Here is a 20,331-nt window from a genome sequence, read left to right as displayed (position 1 = left end):
AGTGTAGAGCAGACTTTGCGAACTGTTCAGGTTCAGAAATGTTCTCCAAGGCGGTACCCGGGCTGTCTCCTCCTTCCCCACGGACCGGGAAGGCATTGGGAATAAAATGCGGAAGGTTCAACAAGGTTCGAGCTCGATAGAACCAAAGATTTTCTGATGCTCGATCATCTATAAACGATAGGTGATAAAAAAATAAAAATCACTTGCCCCAATCCCACGCCACTCCCGATCCCTGGTGCTCTCTGCTTCTTCCTGCTATCAATTATGTATCATGCCATAAGAAACCTACCACTCAACCAAACACAATCACCAGCCACAGCAATGACCCCGCCCCCCCCCTCCCCCAACCAATGATAAATTGAGCGGCCATTTCCTAAAGGATTGCATATGATCAAAGGCAGGAAATCGGTGAGGGAGCTGTGCAAGTTTTTTTTGTTTTTTTGTTGCAGAACCCTGAGGCTGAAAATAAAAATCATCTTCAGACAACCCCTTTAAGCGACTGCATTGCATCTAATCATACTCATGTTTGACTGAATAAATGCTTGTACATTTAAAAGGTGTGGTGCAGAACTGAAGGAAAAAAAAGTCTGTTTTCTTCTAAATGACCCATAATATTACAGCCCAGACTCATTTACTTTAACAGAGCTGAGACACAAGTCATAGACAGGTGCCCTTGTTGGAAGAAAACAGCAACATTCTTATTCTTTACAACCTCTATAAAATACATATATCAAAAGAAAAAAAAATATCAGTAAGGATAGATGTAGAAGAACTGAATCTGTCACCAATGTTTCTTATGCATCAATAAAAATTCAATTGGGTTACATTAGCCTAAAATATAGATTATAGATCACTAAAGAAAGCTGCATGGGAAGGGGGGCGGGGGGGGGGGGGGTTCCCATCAGCTGTGAAAGGCCCCAATACTTATGTCCATTAAAAACTCAAATATTATACAGTAGGTGAAAATTGTAATCTCTGTAACCAACCATTTTAGTATTAAACTTAAAAACAAAAAATTTATCCAGATTTCAATAATTTAAACAAATACTCTTTCCAGTCGTACCCTGCGCCCAATGCAGTACAACATCACCTAATCATGTTTGTATAATTTTTGGACCAGCGCTTTAAATCCATCTTCCACAACATAATATTTCAGATTTTTTTTTTCTTTTTATTAAATAAAGTAACTGTACAACACAAATGTATGTCTAAAGGAAACCTGCCGGCAGATTCACCAGGAGTATGAAATACCAACAGGGACAGACCTGTCAATCAAGGAAAGCCTGGCAGGGAAATGCCGCAGGGGAGTCGTCCAGCAGACACTTCATCCTGCGCCCAGCTCTTTCTAAATCTAGGTTTCTCTGAAAAGCTGCAGAGTTTTATAGTAAAACATGGTTCATTGTATTGAGGGAGCTTTTTGGTGTTTCAGGTTGCCTGTGGTTAGGACAGCATGATATGCCGACAGGTTTCCTTTAAGTGCTAACCCTTTGGTAAGATGTACGCTTAGTTTTATATTTGTATAAAATATAATACATACTTTGGAATGGAAATGAAAATTATTACTTACACAGTTTCATCGTTCTTAAATTCCAGTTCACCGTATGCATCTTCAAAATCTTCTCCGCCACCCTTTGCGGTGCCTTCAACTGTCCTAAAAGGGACAATGACAGTGCCCCGAGCTCCCGATGTCCTAAGAACTTTAACTTCCATCACGCCAATGCTTTCACTAACACGTATGATGTCACATTCAAACGTAAAAATCCCAGCATGGTCATCGTCCAGTATAGTTACGGAGGCCACATAGGGAGAGACTAAAACTGCTTTTGGATAAGTGAAAGTATTGGGTTCCACTGGCTCTGGAGGGTCAGCTATTCGTATGTTACTGAGTCTAACAAAGAAATGTTCATCTTCTTCAAAGATATCATCATCGATAATCCCAACTGAGAACTCCTTCTGAGTTTCTCCAGATTTGAACACTACAGTTCCTTCCGTGAACTCATAGTCAGCTCCTGCATTTGCAGAACCGTCTTCAGTTTTATAGTCCACCAGCACGGTCTTGGAGATATCACCTCCTTTTCGAACAACGGTCAACAAGACAGCACCACAGTTTTCAAGGCATTGGTAGGAGCACGGATCAAAGTAGATCTTAGACACAAATTCTTCAGATTCATCCAAGCATATGTCTTGTAAGCTGGTGCATCTCTTTGACTGCTCAGCAGCATGCTTCTTGAGGATGTTACCTGCTCCCGTCATCATTCTGGTGGCTTGGATTCGGTAAAAAGCTCTGCTCTTCTGTTGATGTGACAAGGCATAATAGTTTGCCATTTCCACTAACTGATCTAAGTCCTTCTCCGGGTGCTTTTGCTTTAAATCCTTAAGGATTCTTATCATGTCTCTGCGAGATTCATCTACTTCTTTTCCATCCATGTTTAAGAGATTTCCGTCAAGAAAATGAGAATTCATAACTTTCCCATCCATTTCAATCCCTTTTGGGTGCTCCGCCTCAGTCTCAATCATAATTCCTCTGTGTTTGTCAGTCCGATACTTTTTGTGCATATATTTGTAGAAAAGAAGACGTCGGTCTGCCACCCAGGCAAGGACAACACAGATGGGAAAAAAGAACAACGTGAGTAAACCTTCCCATACTTGCACCACTCCAGGAGAAAACACGGCAAGGATCATATATAACCATATATATGCAAAGATGCTCCATGCCGCAGTCACAAAAAACACTCGAAGATGCTTGATCTTTCGAACTTCGCCATCAGGTATGACATAGACACAAATAGCCATAATGATGAACATGTTAAAGGCTGCACTCCCAACAATGGTTGATGGACCAAGATCTCCAGCAACAAAATTATGACCACATACCTCAATCAACGACAAAAGAATTTCAGGGGCAGAAGAGCCAAGTGCCATGAGGGTTAGATTGGACACTGTTTCATTCCATACTCGAATAGTCGTTGTGGAGGTCTCACCATTGGGTTTTTTAATTATGATTTCTCGTTCTTGTGATGTTATGACCTCTATAGATGCCATAAAACGATCTGCAATGATGGACACACCAAGGAACATGTAGATCATTGCCACAAAGTACACAATAACTCTGGCAATTTTATCTCCCAGCGAAGGGTTCTCTGGATACCATATTGGTAAAATAACACCTGCCTTACAGTCATAGGTACCGGTGCAGTTGTTTGGTTTTTGTGCAGAACTTGGGGGGTGTCCTGTAGAAACTGCATGAACCTGAAGACTTTGAAGTAAAAGGATGAAGGTGACAAGTCCAAAGTAAAGAAAGGCCGATGCAAGAGGCCTCAACTTTAACCAAGCCATACATAAAGATGATTTGGGAGCTTTACTTCCAGGTAATCCTTCTTAGTGATACCTCCGGAATCTGGAAGATAAGAAACAAAAATCCTGTTGGTCAATGGCTTTTATATATTAATCAATCAGCATCAATAATATTAAGTAGCAGGTAAGATCAATGAGAAACCTACATGAAATCTTTAAGGTGGTGACCAAGTTATTTTAGTGCTCTTATTGTTTTGAGCCCTGAGAGTCCCCTTCATGGTGTACAGCCATTACTTATTCTTTACATTACAGAGGGGCGGTACCAGAGTTGGGCAGTGTGTAGATAACTAAAGGAAGCAGTACCCGTGTGTGCTGGCAATTATAGCACAACACCTACTCTTCTCTGCTATGCTATGACATAATACTGGCACAATTGCACTGAACATGCTGCACTCTATGGGGGGATGATTTAGACTACTATCTATGACATGTGGAAGGAGATTAAGGGTTACTGATGCTAAGGCACTATGTGAGCTGAATGAGATACACAGCATTGTAAGGAAGGGGTTAAGCAATGTACTACTGCTGAAATGAGAGGGGTGCCTTGAATTGCCTATCGGGGATCGTTTGGAGAAGGACACAGCTTGCAGGATTTTCTCCCTCTTCTGCACATAACACATGCTAGGCCCCACCTACTTCCTATGTTTTGTCTTGATCTAGCTGTTACTATAGAAAGATTTACCCTAACAGCAGACAATGCCTATTGAAGGAAGGGAAACCTAGTGGCCAAGACTTTTTCTTTGGGTAAAATAGCCATTTTTTTGGTAAATAATTACAAAAATATTAGAAAGCACATAGGCCATCAAACAGAGGGAAGTAGTTTAAAACAGATATACTATTTTTTCACTGTTAAGCCTCATACCACACAGGTGAGAAATGTGCATGCTGTATTGGATACCACAGTACCATAGTAGTATATAGTACCTCCACTAGAAGCATCAAATCTTGTTTTTAATAATGCCATACCACAATGCAGTATGGGGGCACCATACATCTGCTTTAGAGATGGCATATTTCCACCATACAAACCCACACTGGCATTTAGCACCACTATGATAAAGCCCCTCATGTATCACTCCTTTCTTAATATTATGCCAGATTTTTTTCTTAATATTTTAGCCCTACGCAACCATATATTTCAGAGAGTTTAGCCCAATAATACAGCCTGTTTTTGTGAAAGCCTACCCTCTTAGAGTCAAAGCTAGCAATTAAATGCTACTAAGCAATCCGATTCAACTTCAATGAGCGACATCTTCTTCTCTGCACCCAGCCGCTCTGACAGTCAATTATTGTAGTAATGGACAATAGTATTGATTAATTAACCAGCTAATTGAATAAAGCATCTCAGGCAGCTTTATTCCATTTTACCATCAGCCATTTTATACATACATACATACTACTTTGCAAGGCTAGCAACGTGCATTGTTAACTAGCATTCATGTACTTATGTTATTTTATGGGTGACTGCATAGAGAAATGCTTATGTTACATTTACCACTTAAGTAATCCATGGCAAGAGATGAAAACATGAACAGAATTGTGCTAATGATCACCATTAGGACACACAGAGTCAAGGATTAAAGAGACTGTCCAAACTAGACACCCCTGTCCGAAAGTCTTTATAGACTGATATGGAGGGAGGTCTCACGTTCAGGTTTCACCTCTAATAGCCACAGCAGCTCCAAGTGATTAAACGGCCGTATTTGGCCGTTACAGCCCATAATAGTTTCGTGTAATAGAAGACAATGATCAGCCGACATGCAGACCGCCACGGTCTCCTATGGGATGCCTGGACAATCTGATGATCACCTGGGCAGCCCCCACTCCCGAGCTCCCTGCACCCTATGGCTAATACACACTCCTCTTCCGCCTGTAATAGCACGGGCAGTGGGCGGGGGAACGTGGAGCAAGTGAACGCTGACCTGACAGGTCGCCCCGTATAAGGGGGCTTAAGTAAGACCAAAGGTTACATGGTCGATTATGCATCTGAGTGGTCACTATGTGATACCACTAGGGATGGTCCGAACCTGCCGAGGTTCGGGTTCGTATGAACCCGAACGCTCGGCAGCAGATTGTCCACGGAGCGGGCAGACAGCGGGAGGAACGCCTGGAAAACTGGGATACAGCCTTTGGCTATGGCTGTATCCCAGTTTTCCAGGCGGTCCTCCCGCTGGATCCGCTCGCTCCACGGAGCGGGCAGACAGCGGGAATCATTACCGAGGGTTCGGGTTCATTTTTACTAGTCCAAATGAACAACGGGATAGCTAAAGCGAACTTATACTTGTATTCCCATTAAGATACACTCTTTAATTATCTACTGAATGATAAGTGTCTGGTGGGGTGAGAAGTAGAGATGAGCAAACTTTTCAAAACTTCCAGATTTTTTTTTAAAAAGTCCAGTTCGACCCAATTTCGGATTTCTTCGGATTTCATAGTTTAAAGCATCTATATGATACGGGGGTAGTGTATTTGGTTGAATTTAGGGCTGTACATGTCAGTAACATCATTATCTTTTCAATATCTCAAAGTAAATTTTTTTTTTTAGACTTCAATATTCACCATAACAGGGTCTATGCAGGAAACTCACCATTACAGGGTCTATGCAGGAAAAAGGTGACAAATGCAGTGTTTTATAGAGTTTTATTCTACACACATGCACAAGGTATATATTTGTGCCTCAGGAAAACACCTATGTCATATACACTCTTGCAAGGGTGACAGTATAGTACTTGTATATCTGTATAGCACGTTTTTGTTCTGTGCACCCTTTGCTCTCCTATGCCTAAACTACCTATCTTTTGGCCTCTCTATTTTTCTCTCCGCTTTCCTAATAATCTTTTTGTCTTTGCTTTTGTACAAAAGACAAACAGTACAGCAGCGTGCAGCAGCAGCGTTTTGTCACTGACGAGCTCTGTGCACTGATAACAGTCTCCTTCCTCTCTCTGCGCAGACTGCCTCATGCGGTCATGTGACCACTCCTCCTAAAGCAATACCGACATCACACAGGTGGTGGGCTAGTCCAACATCCCTGCTAATTGGAAGTGTTCCAGGCATCACGGGAAAGTGCTTTTCCCGTCCAGAACACTTCCTGCATTCTAAAAGGGTGGCTACCATTTTAGAAAGCAAGAAAAAAATAAATAAATAAATTCGGAGCAGACTTCCAAAAATCTGAATCCAACCGGACTCGGACTTTTGGAAAAATCTGAACCGGAACCCAAACCAGCCGAACCGGTTCGCTCATCTCTAATGAGAAGGAGTACCAAATCTCAACTGTATGAAGGGCAGTTAGAGTCCTGTATTCTGCCATCTTAATACAGCCCACAGTTGAATGGAGTGGCAGCTTATATGTCACCCCATTCAAATTAAGAGACATGGAAGGCCTGTCCTTGTGAGCCAGTACCCCTACCAAAATGTGGTATCACATGGTGCCTACTCAAATTTACAAGTGACCATAGAACCTTTGGTCATGCCAAGTCAACCTGAGCTGCTCTGGTGGGAAAACTTTTTTAATAAAATCAATAAAGTTAAAGAGTACCTGTCATGAAAAAAAAAATGTTTTGGCATGTCAAACGTTTTGATCAATCGGGGTCTTGTATGAAATATTCAGTGATTCTTTGCTTACTGGTATTGTGCCGAGGGACTGGCATAAGGCAAATGTAGTGCCGATCTTCAAAAAGGGCTCTCGAACTTCCCCAGGTAACTATAGACCTGTAAGCTTAACGTTCATTGTGGGGAAACTATTTGAGGGGCTTATAAGGGACTACATCCAGGAATATGTAGTGGCTAATAGTATTATAAGTGATAACCAGCATGGTTTTACTAAGGACAGAAGCTGTCAAACCAACCTAATATGTTTCTATGAAGAGGTAAGTAGAAGCCTGGATGGCGGCGCAGCTGTGGATATCGTGTACCTGGATTTTGCAAAAGCGTTTGACACAGTTCCTCATGGACGTCTGATGGGTAAGTTAAAGTCTATCGGTTTGGAAAATTTAAAGTGTAACTGGATTGAAAACTGGCTTAAAAATCGTACCCAGAGAGTGGTGGTCAATGATTCCTACTCCGAATGGTCCCCGGTAATAAGTGGTGTACCCCAAGGGTCAGTACTGGGCCTCTTCTGTTTAACTTGTTTATTAATGATATTGAGAATGGAATTAACAGCAATGTTTCTATCTTTGCAGATGACACCAAGCTTTGTAGTACAGTACAGTCTATGGAGGATGTGCAGATGTTACAAGCTGACTTAGACACACTGAGTGTTTGGGCGTCCACTTGGCAAATGAGGTTCAATGTGGATAAATGTAAAGTTATGCACCTGGGTACTAATAACCCGCATGCATCATATGTCCTGGGGGGAGTTACACTGGGAGAGTCGCTGATGGAGAAGGATCTGGGTGTACTTGTAGATAATAGACTACAGAACAGTACACAATGTCAGTCAGCTGCTTCTAAAGCCAGCAGGATATTGTCATGCATTAAAACAGGTATGGACTCTCGGGACAGGGATATAATATTACCGCTCTATAAAGCCTTGGTGCGGCCTCATCTGGAGTATGCTGATCAGTTTTGGAACCCGATTCATAAAAAGGATGTTCTAGAGCTGGAAAGGGTACAAAGACGGGCAACTAAACTAATAAGGGGAATGGAGCATCTTAGTTATGAGGAGAGATTAAAAGAATTACATTTGTTTAATCTGGAGAAGAGACGTTTAAGGGGAGATATGATTAACTTATTTAAATATATAAATGGCCCCTACAAGAGATATGGGGAAAAGATGTTCCAGGTAAAACCCCCTCAAAGGACAAGAGGGCACTGCCTCCACCTGGAGAGACAAGGGGGCGCTGCCTCCGCCTGGAGAAACAAGGGGGCACTGCCTCCACCTGGAGAAAAAAAGGTTCAATCTCCGGAGGCGACAAGCCTTCTTTACCATGAGAACTGTGAATCTGTGGAACAGTCTACCACAGGATCTGGTCACAGCAAAAACAGTAGAGGGCTTCAAAACCGGCCTAGACAAGTTCTTAGAGCAAAATAATATAAATGCATATGTATAGAACCTATCACCCCTCCCCCTTCCCTGTATCCATCCCCTCCTTGGTTGAACTTGATGGACATGTGTCTTTTTTCAACCGTATTAACTATGTAACTATGTAACTATGTAACTATGAGACAGGAAAAGTCCATGCACAGTTTTATTACTCCCGACTATGTGTTATATGACCTGGATGGCCACATAATGTCTATAGGGCAAACCAAGTAGAACAATGACACAGTCGGCAATGCATGTCTCCCAGCTCATTCTCCTGTTATGAACACTTAGTTGGCTTCCTGTGAAACTGAAACTACTTTGTGTATCTTAGGGACACTTAACAGTAGGGCCCCTGGTACACTGATCTAAATTCTAGGCCACATCCTTTCCACAACTGCGGACAGTATAGGATTATTGATTTCTATGGGGGCCACAATCTGCAAAAGAACTGTCGTCATTTGGTCCATATTTGTGAAACTACCTTGAAAAATAGAAAATCAATAATTCTGCAAATACAGAAGAATTGTGGATGTTTCACAGTTCACAAACAATATAGTACTGTGCAAAGGCTTTAGCCCTACTATATTGTGAATAGTAGTAGCAATGATAGTCTCTGGACGTGCTTCTTAATATGTAAGCACTATATGAGCAACATTAGTACAAATGGGCCTTAAAGGGGCTATCCAGCAATAGAAAAACATTGCCAGTTCCTTCCACAGACGGGCACCACTCTTGTCTCCAGTTTGGATGGGGTTGTTCAGTTCAGTTCGGTTCCATTGAAGTGACTGGAGCTTAAAGCGAATGTACCATCAGGTACATAGCTTTACGTTTTTTTTAAATAAATTGTTTATTTAAGATTTTTCAAAAACAAAGCATCATTTAGATATATGCAGTCATAAAGCATACAGCAAAGAGGTGATGTGAACATAAGAAATAATGTCTACAACAAACAACTGGCCAATAAGTATCGGAGTCCAAGAGAACAATCAAAAGCCAAACTCTCTAAGTATTTTACATGAATGGATCTGCCCTGTTCTGAACCAGTGCCCAGTTCCTGCGCTCGGCGCCGGTCTATTCCCGGGTACCAGCCCAGCGTAAAGTAATGGAGGCGGGCCCCCGGCTGGCTCCCAGTGTGATGATCTGCCCTCCCATTAGAATCAATGGAGCCTCATAACAGAGGGGAGGGCAGATCGTCACACTGGGGGCCGGGCGGCCCACCTCCAGTGCTTCACACCGAGCTGGTGCCCGGCAATAGACCAGTGCCGGTTCAGAAAAAGGAACGCAAACATTCCCTTTTACTGCAAACCACACCTGAACTGGAGACAAGAGAGGTGCCGTCTCTGGAAGAAAGTGGCCATGTTTTTCTAAGCCTCAATAACCTCTTTAATGAACTCTTTTCCTCTAATGTTTTTATATTTATTTTCATTCTTCTTGAGATTAGTTACAAGAGGAATGCTAATGACAGACAGTCTTGATGTCGTCCACGTGGCTCAAGTTGTCAGCCACATTTCTCTTACATAACCTAACCTGTTTTCCTGGATTAAAGTGACTATTCACTGAAGAATTTATATTTTACAGATTTTGTCGTTTATCTCCACAGTTCAGAATGATCTGACAGGTGACACTTTTAAAATACTGTGGTGGCAAATATATAATTCAAGTGTTCTTACAGTAACACTGACACCCTAGAACAGTGTTTTTCAACCAGTGTGCCGCGGCACACTAGTGTGCCGTGACACATGGTCGGGTGTGCCGCGGGCGCCGTCCCCCTCACCTACTGGCCCGAACATCCCCAGGTTTCTCTCCCCTCTCATCCCCATCCCTGCTCACCTTCCCTGAGATGCTCGCCGCGGGTGCCGTCCCCCTCACCTACTACCGGACGCGCTCCTCCAATCAGGGGAGACTGGGAGCGTGGTGCGCTGCGGCAAGCCGTAGCGCACATGTTGATTGGATGCGTGCATCACGGCCCGCCGCAGCGCACCACGCTCCCGGTCTCCCCTGATTGGAGGAGCGCGTCCGGTAGTAGGTGAGGGGGACGGCACCCGCGGCGAGCATCTCAGGGAAGGTGAGCAGGGATGGGGATGAAACGGGAGAGAAGCAGAGGGGAGAGAAACCTGGGGATGGGGGAGAAGCAGGGGGATGAGAAACCTGGGGATGGGGGAGAAGCAGGGGGATGAGAAACCTGGGGATGGGGAGAAGCAGGGGGATGAGAAACCTGGGGATGGGGAGAAGCAGGGGGAGAGAAACCTGGGGATGGGGGAGAAGCAGGGGGATGAGAAACCTGGGGATGGGGAGAAGCAGGGGGAGAGAAACCTGGGGATGGGGGAGAAGCAGGGGGATGAGAAACCTGGGGATGGGAGAGAAGCAGGGGGAGAGAAACCTGGGGATGGGGGAGAAGCAGGGGGATGAGAAACCTGGGGATGGGGGAGAAGCAGGGGGATGAGAAACCTGGGGATGGGGGAGAAGCAGGGGGATGAGAAACCTGGGGATGGGGAGAAGCAGGGGGAGAGAAACCTGGTGATGGGGAGAAGCAGGGGGAGAGAAACCTGGGGATGGGGGAGAAGCAGGGGGATGAGAAACCTGGGGATGGGAGAGAAGCAGGGGGAGAGAAACCTGGGGATGGGGGAGAAGCAGGGGGATGAGAAACCTGGGGATGGGGAGAAGCAGGGGGAGAGAAACCTGGTGATGGGGAGAAGCAGGGGGAGAGAAACCTGGGGATGGGGGAGAAGCAGGGGGGAGAGAAACCTGGGGATGGGGGAGAAGCAGAGGGGAGAGAAACCTGGGGATGGGGGAGAAGCAGGGGGATGAGAAACCTGGGGATGGGGGAGAAGCAGGGGGATGAGAAACCTGGGGATGGGAGAGAAGCAGGGGGAGAGAAACCTGGGGATGGGGGAGAAGCAGGGGGATGAGAAACCTGGGGATGGGGAGAAGCAGGGGGAGAGAAACCTGGTGATGGGGAGAAGCAGGGGGAGAGAAACCTGGGGATGGGGGAGAAGCAGGGGGGAGAGAAACCTGGGGATGGGGGAGAAGCAGAGGGGAGAGAAACCTGGGGATGGGGGAGAAGCAGGGGGATGAGAAACCTGGGGATGGGAGAGAAGCAGGGGGAGAGAAACCTGGGGATGGGGGAGAAGCAGGGGGATGAGAAACCTGGGGATGGGGAGAAGCAGGGGGAGAGAAACCTGGTGATGGGGAGAAGCAGGGGGAGAGAAACCTGGGGATGGGGGAGAAGCAGGGGGGAGAGAAACCTGGGGATGGGGGAGAAGCAGAGGGGAGAGAAACCTGGGGATGGGGGAGAAGCAGGGGGATGAGAAACCTGGGGATGGGGGAGAAGCAGGGGGATGAGAAACCTGGGGATGGGGAGAAGCAGGGGGAGAGAAACCTGGGGATGGGGAGAAGCAGGGGGAGAGAAACCTGGGGATGGGGAGAAGCAGAGGGGAGAGAAACCTGGGGATGGGGAGAAGCAGGGGGAGAGAAACCTGGGGATGGGGAGAAGCAGAGGGGAGAGAAACCTGGGTATGGGGGAGAAGCAGGGGGATGATAAACCTGGGGATGGGGGAGAAGCAGGGGGAGAGAAACCTGGGGATGGGGGAGAAACAGGGGAGAGAGAAGTTTGGTGGAGAGAAGCATGGGGGAGAGAAGCACAGGAGAGAAGCACAGGGAAGAGAAGTATGGTGGAGAGAAGCACAGGAGAGAAGCACGGGGGAGAGAAGCACAGGAGAGAAGCACGGGGGAGAGAATTATGGTGGAGAGAAGCACAGGAGAGAAGCACGGGGGAGAGAAGTATGGTGGAGAGAAGCACAGGAGAGAAGCACGGGGGAGAGAATTATGGTGGAGAGAAGCACAGGAGAGAAGCACGGGGGAGAGAAGCACAGGAGAGAAGCACGGGGGAGAGAAGTATGGTGGAGAGAAGCACAGGAGAGAAGCACGGGGGAGAGAAGCACAGGAGAGAAGCGGGGGGAGAAGTATGGTGGAGAGAAGCACAGGAGAGAAGTAGGGGGGGAGAAGAAAACAGGCCCAGGTTTCGCACTGAGTATAAATACATTTAGAATCTATATTATTAACTCTATGTATAATATGAACTGTTTTAGTGCCATTTTCGTTGGTGGTGTGCCCCGGGATTTTTTAAGTATAAAAAGTGTGCCGCGGCTCAAAAAAGGTTGAAAATCACTGCCCTAGAAGACAGACTGAGGAGACAGAGGATAATAGTGTAATTGCCTACATAAAAAAAGCCAAGCTGCCTACAGCGGGAGGAAAACCTAAAAGCAACAAGTAAAAGAAGTATGACAGCTATCATAGCCAGTATTGTTACGAGGGAGACTACCAAGAGATCGACTAAGACAGCTTTGAAGTAAAGATTTCAACAAACAAAAAGAAAAAAAAAAAGGAAAGTTATAGGTTTTTGTGCAAATCTAAAAATATAAGCAAAAGCTTTTGAAAAGAAAGAGAAAAACAACAATGAAAAGATTAATTGTAACAAGTGTAATTCATATAAAGTAGTATTGAGTTCAAAGAGATCTTCGTCTGTGCAGCCAATGCTTTGTATTGTTCAGTGTCTCCTATTCTTTCCTGTTTACAGCACCTATACAGAACAAGGTGTCCCCAAGCTAACAGACTGTATGAAAGCCCTTTGTAGTCTTATCATGCAATCCTCTTCTGCTAACATGCCACATGTATATTAGCAAGAAGTAACTGACAGATGGAAAGAAAGGTGATTACAGTATCAGACTACACAAGGTTTCGCTTGTAGTCTGTAACCATGGAGATAGACAGGAATGTTTCCATTTTTTTTCATAATACATTTTAAACATTCCTTTCACTTGCTAATGCCCCTATTCCACAGGTCGTTTAGAGGAGCAAACGAGCACTCTCAGCGCTCGTTTGCTCCTCGTTCCCCGCTCGCTGCCGCCGCTAGTCAACGCGGCTGCAGCGAGCGGGTGAGTGCGAGATGGGGCGGCGGGGAGCTGCGGGGGGGCTGCTCGGAGGATCGCTGATCGGCCGGGCAGCCCATAAGATACAGCAGCGCCTGCTGCTGACACTCCTATTCAACGGAGCGACGGCAGCAGATCGCTGCTATATCAGTCGCTTGTTTTTCAACATGTTGAAAAACAAGCGACTGCAACGATCAGCCGACATGAACGATGTCGGCTGATCGTTGCACTCTATTCCACCGGGCGATTATCGTCCGTAGCGGCCGATATCGGCCGAATACGAACGATAATCGTTCCGTGGAATTGGGCCTTAAGTGATGGTCTGGGTCCCTGGCTTGCTGCAATCTCCTTCCCACTGCAGGAGATGAGCTCTATAGAAAGTCTAACAAGTCCTGCAGTGAGACAGAGATCATAACAAACCAAGGGAGAGTTTTGCCCAGCTGTGTACTTTTCCCAACTAATTCTAATGCCTGGTGGGGGTCTGAACACCTAGACCCCAACAGATCCCAATCCAGCCCACAGTTAAAAAGTTCCAAAATTTCTTTGCAAGGGCTGTTTTTGCACAAATATTTTGTGACCCTCTTGACAAATATACCTGTCACAGAGAGGATAATGCCCCCCCCCTTTATTTTGGATGTTCCTAATGATTTTAATGTTGGAGTCTAATTTCACAGTCATTGTAGATTTTTGTCAAACAATGTATTATGAATGTATGGATTTTTTCCATGAACTTTAATTTTCCATGAAATTTAATTTTTACACAGCCTATTAAGTGGATTACAGTTCTACAGTTGCAACAAAAAAAAAAACTGACATTTTTTAAGAAACTGTATCTAATAAATGTGCCCAAACATCCATAACACCCAAACCATGTCCACTGTTTTAAAAAAAATTGTGGTGAGGAAACATCTGCCATATATATGCTCTTCTGCGGGGCCATCTAAACAGCATTATGGGCCCAGGGGTGTGAACTTGGCCCCCCACGGCGCACGTACAATGATTGGGTCTGTCGGCCTCTCGTCGCAGGGATTTGTGAAACGTAGCCTCTAGTATGTGCAAAGGGAGGTATGGGTGGGGGGAGGGGAGACAGCTCCCTGTGGTACGGTCCGTAGCCCCCTTCTTACAAGGGAGAATGACATGGAGAGGCAGAAGAGCGAATTGCTCATCACACCTTTGTCTGTCATAATTAGTCAGTGTTTTACAGTCAGTTCAGAGCACAGAGGGCCCCCCCCCCCATGAGTCATGGGCCCCTGGGCAGCTGCCTACCCTGCCCAATAGGGAAGAAAGCTCTGCTCTCCTGTGAACATAACATTATGTGATCTAGGCTTATCTGTAGGGAGTCTATGAGCTTAGACTTCAATACACACACACGGCCTAGACTTTTGACAAAGACTGGATACCTCTAACAATTCTTTAGAAAATATATGGGAAGATATGTGACTATCAAGTCAAATGTGGTTACTAACCATAAAGCTCACTGCTCTGATATGCTTACATAGAATACTATAGTACTGAATGTTAAATAAAATGGGTACACTGGTTCCATTGGCCTGGGGCTGACAGATCAGTACTTGTAAGGTGTCTGCGTCCCTTGTGCAAGACTCCAGTCTCCTGTAATCAGCATAAAGCTGAATAGTTTTTAGTGATATGGTCTAAGGCAGATCAGCCCCTATATCTAGTCGCAGCATCTACCTGTGTCGCTGACCAGCCAAGGGCGGAAATGTGTTCTGAAGAGCAGAAGAGAACTGCCATAGTGTCGCTGCCTATGAAAGGGTCTGGGGATCCACGATGAAAAAAACGTTACACACCGCACTGTTATATAAGCAACAAGAAGCAATCACATCAGACAACAAAATGATGATATGAGTCACAATATGAATCACCGGTGTTTAAAATAGCTGCGCCGAATTCCTACACACTGCAGAAAATGGCCACTTTTACATAAGTGACTGGTGAGTAAGCAGATCATTAGCTTCTGCCTTCAATATCTCACTTCAAGCCACTTTTTTTTGGAATGAAACATTAAAGGGGCTACCGGGATATTTTTTCTGCTTTCTCATAGAAACCAAGTGCTCTTCATACCAAGTTTTTGATATACAATCAACACATATGCTGGGAAAGGTATCGCTCTACATGTTAAACATGTCCATAGCGTTAGATGGCGCAATGTTAAGTATGGCATTTGCAATGGGTACTCAATTACATGTCTACATCACCTTGTGTAATAGGGCCAAAGATCAACTTGTTAGTCGGCTAATCTGTGGCACTACTACACAGGGTGATGTCGGCCTGTTCAGCCAATAATCAACCTGTGCATTAGAGCACTTAAAGCTGCCACGGTATCCGTTTAAAAGATGCCTATAAAGTCTGGTAGCAAATGTTCATTCGTCAGCTGATCTATGTTTTGACCGATCAAAAATGATCAGCCGCCGGCCACATATCCTTCCCCCCCCCCACCATGTAGGGTTGGGGAGCCATCTGATTTACAGGGTGGCTCGAGACAACTAATATGATCCTTTAAGCAAATGAACAACTAAGAGGACAGCCTATATCACTTTCAACTGGATACCTGAATCTGGAACAAAAAAAAAAAAAACTGATAAACCACACCAGACCTAAGGATCCTCAACTATATAAGACCCTACCTTTTGGTAATTTTCCGTGCAGCGGATTATGTACAATCTCAGGTCTCCTACTGTAATGAAGTGTCAAAGAGGAGTTGTTTGTGCCACACTCTGGCACGCCTAACCACTCCTTCCTCCGCTCTCTTCTTCATGAATAATCAATGCTCCCCGGCCTCCCGCTCGCTCAGCTGTCAGCCAGTGTCTCTGATTGTAGATCAGTCCTCTGTAGACAGTTTATGTCTGAACAAAACCCTCAGATGTAGTTGAATCTCTCATCCTAAATGTGTTGGAGCTGTGGTCTAGGGGTAACTCATCTGTCTAGAGTCCTTTCTCTGGTTAAATCCCCTAATGGAAATTAAAAAGAAGTCTTTTTTTCTTTTTCTTTCTCATTATTGTATCAGTTTAAAGGCTATGTTCACACTCAGTGTTTTTGCTCGTTATTTGGCTCCTCATACTGCAACCAAAATCAGGAATAGATTGAAAACACAGAAAGACTATGTTCACACATTGCTGAAATTGAGCGGATGGTCACCACTTAAAAGCAAATTATGGTGGTTGTTTTAAAATAATGGTAAATACATAGTCTTAAAAATTATACAGTAATGAGAAGGGGGAAAAAAGACATCTATTTCATTTCCATCAGGGGATTTGAACCAGAGAATGAACTGCTGGCAGGTCTCCAGACAGATGATTCAACTACATCTAAGTGTTTCTGTTTCTTTAGACATAAACTGCCTACAGAGGACTGATCTGCAATCAGAGACACTGGCTAACAGCTGAGCGAGCAGAGGCTGGGCAGCATTGATTATTCATGAGTAAGAGGGAGGAGGGAGGAGGAAGGAGGGGTGAGGCTGCCAGAGTGTGGCACAAACAATGATCACTAGGGGACTGCCAGAGTTCCGTTCGGGTTCGTACGAACCCGAACTCTCGGTAATGATTCCCGCTGTCTGCCCGCTCTGTGCAGCGGGCGGATCCAGTGGGAGGACCGCCTGGAAAACTGGGATACAGCCATAGCCATTGGCTGTATCCCAGTTTTCCAGGCGGTCCTCCCGCTGTATCCACCCGCTCCACGGAGCGGGCAGACAGCGGGAATCTGATGCCGAGCGTTTGGGTTCGGACCATCCATAACTGCCAGCTACAACACACAGTCAGCACCTTAGGTAGGGCCTGGGAGCTGACACATTCCCTTTAAGACTAGCATCTTATATGCCGGTCTTAATAAATCCCCCAGAATTAGAAGTTATCTGTATGTAGAGGCTCACTTTAAGTTTTATGGCAGCGGTTAATGTTAAATAGTTTATTGCAGACAGCACTTTCAGATGGCATCATTGTACATGCAGAGCATAAACTGTGTGTGCAAGCGACCTTAAGTAATAGTGAATTACCGTATAAGAGCCGACCTTGGGGACTGAAAAAATATTTATGGTACTCTAAATAAAAAGTGCATTACTCGCTCCATTCCGCCCGGCTGAAAAATGACCATAGTACAACATAGAGCGGCATGAATAAACACTTCCAAGCAGCCTCAAGCTTCCCCTGATTGAACGGAGAGTAAAGACATTCATTATCATGACTGGTCAGATATTAGAGCTGCTGACCCTGAATGGCCCCTAACCCTTATCCTGGGGCCGGTAAAGAAAACACAGTTCTAGAAGGACTTCTTATTGGTTATTTATATTACTTAGCCAGGAAAACGCTGCATTTTGGGATAAGCATACGATAATACTCTGTCTTAGGTGACAGCTACAGAAGTGTTGCCCTTTCCCATAGTACAGTGAATTTAAGTCACATAGATCTGTGTTGTTACAGTTTTTCTTTCCACCACAGACAACGCAATGCTCATCAGCTAGCCGAAAGGAAACAACTAAATCAATTCAATTTAATAAGACTAATTGATCTGTGGTCCGAGGGAATTTTGTTTTCAAGAAGAACAGTTATTTTATGTCTAGAAAGTATTCAGTAAGATACATTATGTTCCTGTGGTTTCCGATAAAGATTATTTGGATCCATTATATTGATTTTAGGCTTTTTTTTTTTTTTTTGTGTCAGTGTCCTAAAAAAAAAAAATCTGGGAAACTCTACGGAAAAACCCATGAACAAGGATTTTTCTGGAATTTATTTAAAATCGATTAAGGCCCTCTTCCACTATTTTAGCGGATGTTAATTTTTTTTGATAGTTTTGGACAATTTTCAAAAAAAGAGGCGTGACTTAGTGAAAGGGGCAGGGCCTATCGCAGACTGAGGGGTTTCGTTTATGGCAGAAATTTTTGGGGAGAGCTATGTTATAGCTGGCATAGATTTCAGTTTGTGGTGCACTAACATCCCAAGATGCACCAAATGTAGTACCAGGCGCACATCTCCTAAAGTTGCTTTCTTCCAAAAACAGCCACACATCTCTCATCAGGCTGTGCATTGTATTACAGCTCAGGTCTATTCCCGTCAGGGGAACTATCCCTGCTTGATCAGTCAGGGTTCACTTTCAGGGATGGGAGGAGAAGCGAGGATCTTCCCTCCCCCTCCCATTCCTGTCCTTGTTTAATTGTTTGCCGGCTGGAAGCCGAACCCTTGTTATCAATCAAGCATATATATAGGTATCATGTTTCTCCCTAACCTACCAGTGTCAGCAGTTTAGAACTTGAATTTCAGTAAATACAGTTTTTGTACACTTGGACACAAAGTAGTTTAGGGACTAAACAATATATTACATGTATAACAAGATACTGTAAGCACTAAGTCACATATAACAAGGATATAGACCTCAGCACTCCCACTCGTCTAATTTAGACCATAGGATCGGTGTATCCCTTCCCGTCTTTTTCCGACCAATTGCCACCGGAGGTGCTCTCCCAAAGTAAACAGTCAATAGTGATGTAAATCGTACTCACAAGAAGTCAACGGAGGCACTCAGCGGTATTGGGAAAGTATAAATTTCTTTTATTCCTTCATGTGGCAACAAGCATGAGTAGTGGATGAATGATAGGCGACAGCTGTTTCGCACATCACAGCGTGCTTCGTCACAGCCCTGTGTAATATGAATGAGAACACTGCTCACTAACCTGTGTGCACCTATATCGAGTTCCAGTTCTAGTGTGCGGTATTGTAGATTGCAGTCGTTCAGATTGATTTTTGGTAAAAGATTCTTGTAGTTAATTTGTTGGAGTTCAGGTATTTGCAATTCAAATCCAAGTAGGTAGAGTCGGCAAGTTAAGTGTCCCAGCCAGTGGTGCACACTCACTCACCTGTAGAGTGCTTGCACAAAATGAAAGCCTAGAAAGAGCAGAAAACCTTTGACGCTTTGAGAAGTCATGCTCCTTTTTTTGTTTCAAGAATATCCTAGGTATTTACCAAAGATCAATCTGAACACCTGTAATCCGCACACTAGAACTGGAACCCGATATATAGGTGCACACAGGTTAGTGAATGGTGTTCTTATTCATATTGCACTATGGCTAGAGGTTATCCATATGCTTGTACGCTGCAATTTAGGAGTGCGATTAGATCAGATGCTGTTAAAGCCCTATTACATGTATTCGGGCAATACCGACCTTTACGGACAATAACCGCTTTGTGTAATAGAAGACAGCGATCAGCCAACATGCACCATGTCGGCTAATCATAGTCTTTAAACAGGCTGAAACGTCAACTATCAGCCTGTTAATGATCTTCTGCCATCGCTCCGTGCAAGAGAAGCAGCAGCAGCAGACCGCCACTGTGTCCTATGGGCAGCCTGGTCGTTCTGACGATAACCTGGACGGCCCCTCCAAGCTCTTACCAGATCCTCCTTGCTCGCTGTCATTGCGCGTAATAGCACCGGCAGAGGGCGGGGAAAAAGAGGGAAAGCGAGCACTGACCTGAGAGGTCAGCGCTCGCTTGCTCTTCACATAGCCCCGTGTCATAGGGGCTTTAGTGACCAGAAATTTCTACACAGCCACCAAAATGGTTGACCACAGTTGTATCTTTCTTCAACTTTCAACACAAAAAGGAAGCTCCGGTGACAAAAACACTGCTGTTCCGACAAGTGAAATAGTACAGCAACATTTGTAAGCACATATTTGTTTTATTATTAAGGAAATTAATGGATTCCATTGCATTTTTTTCTTTAAAAATAATAACATGACATAGTTTGCAGTGGGGTGATCTGATACAGTGCATATGCTCCTTTGTATGTGACTCATTAACACAATTATTTTGATCATAATCTACTACTTATCCCCAGAGTTCCTTTCCACAAAGAGAAAGCTAAATTGGCAGCCACCGACAACTAAGTGGTTTGCACCTTCATGAAAAGCTATTGGCATTCATTCCGGCAAGTCAGCTTTCATTGGCTCTGTCCACAAAAGCTCATTGTGAAATCTGATGGAGTGTATTGACCATTTTTTGCTCTAAACTGCCAAATCACATT

The 20,331-nt window shown here is 44.6% G+C and overlaps 1 protein-coding gene across 4 annotated transcripts in view; it reads right to left on the bottom strand.

Moving 5' to 3' along the window:
- Positions 1-20,331, bottom strand: part of SLC8A3 (solute carrier family 8 member A3) — a 223,232-nt gene that overhangs the window by 137,651 nt on the left and 65,250 nt on the right. For all 4 annotated transcript variants that reach the window (XM_069950047.1, XM_069950046.1, XM_069950048.1 and 1 more), the window contains one exon: positions 1,568-3,397. In XM_069950047.1, coding sequence (XP_069806148.1) covers positions 1,568-3,336 — 1,769 coding nt within the window. In that variant the 5' untranslated portion in view covers positions 3,337-3,397. The remainder of the gene's footprint in view (positions 1-1,567; positions 3,398-20,331) is intronic.

Source organism: Dendropsophus ebraccatus, chromosome 13, assembly GCF_027789765.1.
Source record: "Dendropsophus ebraccatus isolate aDenEbr1 chromosome 13, aDenEbr1.pat, whole genome shotgun sequence".
NCBI classification, from domain to species: domain Eukaryota; kingdom Metazoa; phylum Chordata; class Amphibia; order Anura; family Hylidae; genus Dendropsophus; species Dendropsophus ebraccatus.
This window is presented reverse-complemented; position numbering and strand designations above follow the sequence as displayed.